The sequence below is a fragment of the Xenopus tropicalis genome, chromosome 1 (assembly GCF_000004195.4).
Source record: "Xenopus tropicalis strain Nigerian chromosome 1, UCB_Xtro_10.0, whole genome shotgun sequence".
NCBI classification, from domain to species: Eukaryota; Metazoa; Chordata; class Amphibia; order Anura; family Pipidae; genus Xenopus; species Xenopus tropicalis.
The window spans coordinates 140123725-140132877 of NC_030677.2; the positions used below are offsets into that span (position 1 = coordinate 140123725).

General features: G+C 41.4%; 1 protein-coding gene across 1 annotated transcript; it reads left to right on the plus strand.

The window, feature by feature from the left end:
* Nucleotides 1–1332: 1332 nt before the first annotated feature.
* On the plus strand, nt 1333–8887 carry lrp10 (LDL receptor related protein 10). The gene is made up of 5 exons (XM_002941516.5): nt 1333–1533; nt 3201–3236; nt 4405–5557; nt 5639–5768; nt 6362–8887. The coding sequence occupies exons 1-5, from the start codon at nt 1503–1505 to the stop codon at nt 6917–6919; spliced, it is 1908 nt and encodes a 635-aa protein (XP_002941562.3). The 5' UTR covers nt 1333–1502; the 3' UTR covers nt 6920–8887.
* Nucleotides 8888–9153: the final 266 nt, after the last annotated feature.

Sequence of the window (9153 nt, forward strand, 5' to 3'; positions counted from 1 at the left end):
TGAGGTTAGACTGTCACAGTTGGGGTAGTTTTCTCTGGAAAAAAAAGAGCTTGCAAGGGGCATGATTACTCTGTACATTAGAGTACATTAGATGGGATTATAGATAAAGGATGTTCTTTTTTCCTGTAAAAAGGATCAGTGCACTAGAAGCCAGCCATTCAGATTCCATTTAGAGACATGGAGCTTCCATTTGAAGCAGCGTAGGTGTTTTTTTAGTGTGAGGACAGTGGGTTGGGGAATGCCCTTCCTAGAGATGTGGTAATGGCAGATTCTGTTAATGCCTTTAAGAGGAGCCTGGATGAATTCTTGAACAAGAACAGTATCCAAGGCTATTGTGATACTAAAATCTAGTTAGTATTGCTGTTGGTATATATGGTTTATGTATGTGAGTGTATAGATAGGTTGGTATGGGTCTATGTGTGTGTTGGGGTTTGCTTGAAAGGGTTGAAATTGATGAACTTTGGTCTTTTTTCAACCCAACTTAACTATGTAACTACTCTTAGGTAGGCTTCCCCCCTCCAGCTCCATAACTTGCACCTCATTCAGATGAGCAAGATAAGAAGTGCTCATGGGTGCAGGCCACAATGGAGCTTCCACAGCATGCAATACATACAGGTGACACCATGGTATATATATGTATATACAGGCCCGAATTTGTGGCGAGGCCACAAAGGCCCAGGCCTAGGGAGGTAGAAATTTAGGAGCTGCCTGCCACCAGAATAATTTGCACGTATGCAGAGTAATGGGAACAGTATGCGCAGAAACTTTAGCCCCCTGGCTCCAAATGAATGAAGTGGCGTGGTTGCGGCGGTGGGGGGGTGCGTGCGCATGCGTGCGGCTTGGGTGCTGAGGTGGGCGGCAAAAGGGGCGCCCTATTGAGAAATCCGGCCCTGTGATACTTTATTTATAAACGCTACTTATGTACGCAGCGCTGTACAATAGAAGAAGATACTGTATAGGATACATGAAGGAGCTGGTCCCAGGTTTTTTTTTAACTACCTAATATCTCTTCACATTACAAATAAAAGATAATATGAAAAATAGTCTCAAAAATGGAGCAAATCATTTTCACCGTATTGACATGAGGTCAGCTGACAAGTATATGCCACACTAGGGTCCGCCACATGGATCTTTTCTCTGGGCCACTGGGCCAGTTCCGCTTATTAGACACTGCTGGTTGACACTTAGTTTTGAAGCCCGAAGAACAGGACAGTTTGCTTCTGGGGTTCTGCACAAGTCAGCCTGGGCTCAGTCCCTTTAGCAGCAGGAAGGAACAGAAGTGGAAATAGCGCTGCAGTAGCGCGTACCTAGCAGCAGGGGGGGTGAGAGAGCCGGAAGAGTCTAGCAATTGGAAGCAGGAAGCTAGGAGAAAAATAAGAAACAGGAAGAAGGGGAGCTAGGGTCTTATCTGCAAAAGGAGCAGAAAGTTTAAAGAAGGCTGGAAAGAGCTTATGTAGGACATATGAGATACTGAGTAACGGAGCACTGATATCCTGAGCAGTATGTCTCTTTTCCCGGCGCTTTTATTTTTCGGTAAGCTAACATTTCGGAATCTTACATTTTCTTCCCTGCGTCGTATATAAGGTATAGGACCTCACCCTCGGGAATTCTCTGCTGTCTTACTATAGCGGAATCTTCCCTTGCGTTTATATGTGTGGTCCCAGCAACTGGTGCCACTTACAGATGTCTTACAGAAATGTCTATGACGTACCTAGAATCTCTCTCCTTATAAGTTGCCCTTCATTGGAAAAACACCTTCATATGTGATGGGCATAGATGCCTGAAGCACTCCTGAGCTGTGTGTTACCTGCTGACTGTAGTTCCTGTTCAAATTGACAGGCTGGATCGTTGTATGTAGTTCAAAGTAGCATTTTAAGGTGCCCTGTAGTGCAGCTTTAGCCCTGAGTACTATTAATGAGGAATGCCCACCAATACCCAAGATCTGTGCCTAAAAACTAAAAAAACAAACAAAAAGAATGAATTACGTTATACATCACGTATGATATGGCTGGCTGGTGAGGTTGATTTTACCATAAAAAAAAGAATTGTCACAAAAATTTGTCAAAATACCAAACCCTGATTTAAATATTTAAATCCGAGCAACATTGCATAATTTCTGTGTAAAAATTTAACACGTTTATTTTTGCAGAAATTTAATTTAACATGACTATAAGTCATGGGCGTAGCCTAAAGCTGGCCATACACGCACCGATATTATCATATGAAACCTAATTTTCTACGAGACAACCAGTATCGCAAAGGCTGCGGATGTCGGTCGTCTTGTCGATCGAGCAAGTTAAAAGATTTTGATCAGGCGCCCAAGCAAAATCTACGTTTAGGGCTGAATCAACAGGTGAAGGTAGAATTTCTATTGTTTTTACCTCCACATCTGACAATTCAGCCCTGAACGTCAATGGAGGGTGGGAACAACCAATGGTCGCACGAAAGATCGTTAATGCTAGTTTCCTCTCAAGGCAACTTCCGTGATTTCACTGAAATCGCACCGCCACGTATGCCATCCCACCGGCGATTTACATTTTTGCCGGTGGGATGGCATTTCGGGGAGATAAGTCGCCTGCGAACAGGGAGATTTGTCACGGGCGACTAATCTCCCCGTGTGCCAGAGCCCTTATAGATCCCCTCTCCCCAGTTCTCAATCTCAGCAGGGTGTATAGTTCATGACAACTGTGTAAATAACAAGTACTGCTTTCTCCTTTTGTTCTTTATCTCTGAGGGGCATACAGTTTACAGCCCCTTCCCCTTTCCAGTTACTAATCACTAAAGTGTGTAAATAACAAGTATGTTAGAGCCCCGCCCATCTATTTCCTGATCTCAGATATGTAAATTACCAAAACCTTCCTTGTTTCTGACCACTGTGGTCACGGTAAATATCATATGAAATCTAACGCCTTTCTTAAGTTGTCACATACAGATAGGATAGACCTGAAACCACCATCTGACAAACCCTGTGCTCATTTGCTAAGAGAGATTTCTCTGGGTACTAGTTGAGGTTTTCTGTGTCTGCATGAAATATAAAAAGTCATTGTTTTTCCATCCTGGCCCAAATATTCATGCTACAACTGGCTTCCTGATTTGTAAGGATATGACTACAAAAGAATCCCCACCCTTATGATCTTTGTTACAGAAACTGTGCTATGTAAGAGTACTTTCTAATGCATTGTACTGGCTTCCTTTTTCAGGCTGGCTGATATTCACAAAGGGAAACGCTATTCTCGGTGAGTAACTTGATAGACCAGAAAATGGCAGTAACTGTTACACCAATGTGGATTCATGCTGCTTGGTTAAGCTCAAGCACAAGCTTATTAGTTAGAAAAAGGAAATGATTAAAATAGAATAGAATTATTTGCTTAAAATGTACTCTGTGGGATTTTGGTGCTTTCTTATTGGGATTCCAAGTCCGATTACAAGCGTTGTTTTAAACTATGTAAAATTGTTCTCATGTTAAATCACAAGTCATGGTCCCTTTCCAGGGGCACAAGTTTTGAGGGCCTTGGCCTGCTGCCAAAAATAGCAGAACTTGCTGAAAATGAATCTTTACCTGTGATTTCTCACATATTGCATGTCATCCATAACAAGCCCTCGCCTCTTCCCTTTGGAGCCCCCACTGGTCCCCTCTATGTTTATGCCTGTTACTTTAAGTTTTATTGTGCAAGAACAGAATTTTTTGTGTTCTTGCTGTGATCAGTAAATAAATCACAGGGTACCCATGATATCCTCATATATAAACATTGATACTGTAGGCACAGAGGATTTCTGGCATCACAGTGTTAGCAGGCAGGATTTTCCATTATAAATCAGCATACTGTAAAAAATATTGCAAGTAAATAATACTATGGGTTCCAAAAATCAATACTGTATGTGAGAGTTTAATAAAAGTGAATTGAGCCAAGCAGAACTGTTATGTAAGGAATGTGTTGGATTTTACTTTTGCATATTGTTGTGGAATTGTAGTCTCAGTTTTTACAGGAACAGAATATTTCACCTTCTAGTAATCAGCACCTGGTATGGTTACATAGCTGGCATAAACCCTTTAAAGACCATTCCCTATTCTAGTCAGGGGCACAAACCTTTTATGCTGTCATTAGATAATGGCTAATTTGATAGCTTAATATGTTATAAACAAGCACCCAGCAGGATTTTGTATAATAACTGTTTGGCCTTTAATCACTGTTTGTGCTGCCTATATTTTATTTAAATTGCAAAGTAGTATCCTTACAATGTTTCTTGTCTCCAGTTCATGTTGGCTGCACTAACTCCTGTCCTGTTTTAGAACTATATAATAAATGTACATTTAATATTTATATACTATGTATACATAGCAATTAACAACTTATTTAATTTTCCATGACTGTCCAGTAATGATATGTCTCTTTTTCTATCCAGACTCCTCTCCTTGTCCCCAAAATTATTTCCTTTGCAGGTCAAGATGCTTACCTCTGTCTTCTAGATGTGATGGTTTCTTTGATTGTGAAGATCAGTCCGATGAGATTGGGTGTCCCCCACACTGCAGCTTCACACTGCTGGAATTTTATGGGGTCTTCTCTCCTCCGGGTTACCCAGACTCTCCACCCAATCCCTTGCCTACTTCCTGCCACTGGCTAATTGACTCTGGAGATAGTCGTGGCCTGTTCCTGCAGTTTTCTTCTCTTCAGCTCTCTGGGTCTGATGCTCTTGTAGTGTATGAATTGGATGCTGGGGATCCAAATCGCATTCTTCGTGCTCTTGACCAGCAAAGCAATGGAAAATCAGTTACAGTGGAGTCTGTGGGAGGAAGGGTCATGGTTGTGTATCATTACAGCTCTGAGATTCTGAGTAACCCCAGTCCCATTTCTTCTGTCACCCATGGCTCAGGATTTAAGTTTCCAAGCCCTGACATTCCTTTGTCTTCTAAAACAATAAACCGTGACTCGGGCCCCCATAAGACTGACCTTCTTGGTCCCCCTTCCTTTAGTTCCCACATTTCTGGCTCTCCTTTTCATGGTATTTGGTTTTCTGCTTTCCGTCCTCGGGGATTTAATGCCACTTATCGGGTGCGCGGCTATTGTCTTCCTTGGGACCACCCTTGTGGATCCAGCCCTGGTATTTTGTGGGATGATGAAGTAGAGGAAGGTGGTGGCTGTTACACTGAAGCACAGCGCTGCGATGGTGCCTGGGACTGTGCCAATGGCCGGGATGAAATGAATTGTTCAGGCTGTGCTCCTGGGCACTACCCCTGTGCCATGACCCGTGCTTGTTATCCCATTACTGAGAGGTGTAATTACCAAACATCATGTCAGGATGGTACTGATGAGAGGGGATGCCGTGCATGTCAGCCTGGAGGATTCCACTGTGACCTGGAACGTTGTGTATATGAGGCATGGGTTTGTGATGGACAGGCTGACTGCAGAGATGGAAGCGATGAGCGAGGATGCGGATACACACTACCTCGCAAGGTCATTGCTGCAGCTGTCATAGGAAGCCTTATCTGTGCTACGCTGCTTGTTGTTGCACTTGGTTGTACATGTCGGCTTTATACTACCCGAGCACGGGAGTATAGGTAAGACTGAGTTGCAAGGGTGAAGGGAACCATAAGATTAAGCGCTGCTAGTTTAATACAATTGATACCTTCTTTTTACAGTGTCTTTGCACCTTTGTCCCGAATGGATGCAGAGCTCATCCAGCAACAGGCCCCACCATCATATGGTCAACTGATTGCCCAAGGAGCTATTCCACCTGTGGAAGACTTTCCTACAGAGAACCCAAATGATGTGAGTAGTTCTATGCCTGGCTGCCCCATAGATACTAAAAGTGAACTGTTTGGAAAGCAAACTGCGTTATCATATTTTTATTTAAATTGTAGCAATCTTATTTCGCCTGGCAGTGCAATTATGGGATCCATCAATATCTAGAAAACTTGTTACATTGTTTACAATGTATAATGTGTATGTAATTACCAGCAGAGAAATTGTGGGGATCATTCTCCATGTGACTCTTAAGTCATGAGTGACCCATACGCCTTACCAATGGTAAAGGTGCATACACTAGAAGCTTTGAAGGGAACAAAACCACTGGGCAGTGATGCCACTGAAGTCCAACCGTGTTCTTTGAAACTTTTCTTGTTAACCCATGTTGTACTACTCGTTTTCATTAGTTTACATGTTGCCCTGAGTTTGCTTTTTTTTTTTTAAACTGCAAGATATTGTATTGCTTGTGTCACCATGGTTATTCAACAAATAATGTAAAGCAAGGTTTCCAATATGAATTCTCTTGGTGCCAAGGTCTCCTAAGAATTTTGTTACTCCTATTGTGTTCTTTTATGACATGGCCATACCATTTGTGTTTTCTGATTCTATCCTAACAGGGCTCTTTTATGGGGAACTTACGCAGCCTCCTACAGTTTCTTCACCAAGCACCCCCAGTCCCTGCTGGAGCAGTTAATGAATTACCTCCTCGCCGACGCCCACCTCGTGCAGTCAGACGTCTTCTTCGACGCTTGCGCCGTTGGGGACTTCTTCCTCCTCGTGCACAGGGACCCCAAGTAGAAGTGTGCCAAAACCAGACCTCACCATCACCAGAAGTTGCATCAGAGGGTACTGAGACCCCCACAGCTCCAGCTCTTCCTGTTAAGATGCCTTTAGATTGTCCAGATACTTCCTCTGCCCAGACAGAAGCCTCCACTCTACCTCAGTACTCTGGGAGTGGGAGGGGTCTTATGGGCATGATGCAAGTGATGAGAGAGAGAATTTTGCACCCTCTTGGAGCAGAGGACACATCAGATGGGAGAAGAGGGAGGGAGAGGCCAGAGGAGGAAGTAGGAGAAGACCTTCAAAGACACGAGGAAGATGATGAAATGTTGTTGTTGCCCCTGGCAGAAGGTTGGGATAGTGAGGCAGGAGATGTTGGGTTAATTGTATGTTAACAGAACTTCTGTTACTCCCTAATGCAAGCCTAGTTGCACAAAGTTTCCTTAGCGTCACTTGAACTAATTCACCCTACCTTCTCTTATAAGTGTCTCCCTTTTGACTCCCAGTCTCGTCAACTTTTACTTTAGGCAGAGGGGATAAATCCTTTAAGCAGGATTGTCTGAGAATGGACAGACATAATAGAATTCATTATGGCCAAAATAAAGTGGAAAAGGAATGTATCTCCCAGAAATACATTAGGCTCAATCAGCTAAATAATGGTATGCAATATTTTGCATATACCTCACTACATTTCTGTGTTAATAGTAGGCTTTTGTATTTTAATTGTAGGACACGTAAAGTCTTTTTTACTGGGAGGTGTCAAAATGTTAGGCACCCCCCAGTGGAATAGTTCGCTAAGTGTTTTCCCTGCACCAGTCTGATCACCATGCAGCCATTTTACTTCACTTTCTACTGGCATCCCATGCATGAAATACTTTTTGCACATGCGCAGTAGAGTATACTGGGGGGTGCGAAACATTTTGGCATCACCCCCAGTTAAATAGACTTTACGTGTTCTTTAAGTTAAAATAGCCAGCATGCAGGGTGACCATGGGGATTAAACAGATCAACATGGGACTGGGCTTTTAGTTTTTGACTTTACAAGCCCTTCAAGTCTTATACCTGTAGGATTAAGCACCTCTTATTTTTATTGTTTATTGTAATAGCTTGCCAAGTGCAAATCCCTTGTCCCTTTCTTGAGATGAAAGCGATTCTTCAGTAAATATAGAATTCAGTGAATCATTAACCAAATGGTTCATTTAATATGCCCACTTAAAGTGCCCTTATTTAAATATTCCACCTTTAAATGCTTTCACTGACTGAGCACACTTCATGTGCTGAAAGGCTATGCCATGAATTGCACTATTTTTTTTAATAAAGGGTTCCTGTTGTTTTTTTTATATATTTCAAGTATCTCTAAATGCTACATGCCTTACAATGATCTGTGTATCAAATCATTATGTAAATCCTAAATTATAAGGTAAATGTATAGTTAAACTACTGCTTGGTAGCTCCAGTCTGGGGTAGAAGGTTAGTCATTTGGGATTTAGATTGAATCTTTTGAATTTCTTTAATCTTCTTGCCATATTTCAACATTTCTCCCTCTTTCTTAAATTTGGCCTTAAAAGCATAATTGTTCTGTTGTCCAATGGATAGCTGTTTTAAGATATGGCCTCATTCATGCATGGCAAACTTGCACTGATTTGACCACTCATTACTTAAATATGTGGAAATGCAGCCCCATTCCTGTTGATGAAATATACATGCCAGTGGGTGCTACTGGCCAACATGAATTCCATTTTTGCAGGTCACTGTAGTGTGCAAAAACTGTATGTGAAAAGCAATTCTTGAAGAAGCCTGGGTATTTTTGGGTGATACATTTCATGTATTTCAGTTTTGTGGGAGAGGGCTTATTTTTAAAAGGGGGAAAAGGACTGATTTGAATTTCCTACTGTGTGCCTCAAAAGGAAGGTGTCATATTGCACACGACACCAACTACTTTTATTGGAATCTGATAATGTTCTATTTTTCTATGTGAAAACTCCTTTTTAGAAATTTCTTACTTTTGCTCCAGTGCACAGCACACAAGGGGTTAGTGCCAGGCGTGTGCAGCTTTTTTATCTAAATTAACTTTTAGAACAATAATTGTATGTGTATATATGAAGTGCTGTATTAGCCATTTGCAGACCATAGATGCCTCCAGATGTCAACATTTGCTTTGGTGTTTCTGGCTTTAAAAGGGTAAATAATGGATTGGATTTTGATAGTGTGATTGTTGAGCTCTGTAAATTATTTATTACTGTGATTTTATGTAAAATGTATAAATAAATCTTTAAAATGACAATAATATTGTGTGGGTGGAGGAATTGTGAATCCCGTGATGGTCACATGATATGAATGAATATTAAACAAAATGAACTGGCTATAGGATTCTACTTGGTGGTTTTTATAGGCTTCATGAATACGCCAAAAGTTCATTGTATCATAGGATTCAAGCATATTGGGCTAACATATAGTTTAAATTGGGTCAAAAACCATTAAGCCCATATCTGTTTATCAGGCTAAACCAGTATCTAATAGTAGATGATTCATACAAATTACATTTTTTTTTATTTTTGTTTACCCTTTTGATTGGAAAAAGGGGAAATGACTAATATACTTTCTCACCACTGGCATATTTAATTAAAAT

Excerpts from the sequence above, each read along its gene's own strand:
- lrp10 (XM_002941516.5), top strand. The coding sequence starts at position 1,503 with ATGTCTCTTTTCCCGGCGCTTTTATTTTTCG. Across the intron at positions 1,534-3,200 it reads CCCGGCGCTTTTATTTTTCG|GCTGGCTGATATTCACAAAG; the intron begins GTAAGCTAACAT and ends TTCCTTTTTCAG. Across the intron at positions 3,237-4,404 it reads AAAGGGAAACGCTATTCTCG|ACTCCTCTCCTTGTCCCCAA; the intron begins GTGAGTAACTTG and ends TTTTCTATCCAG.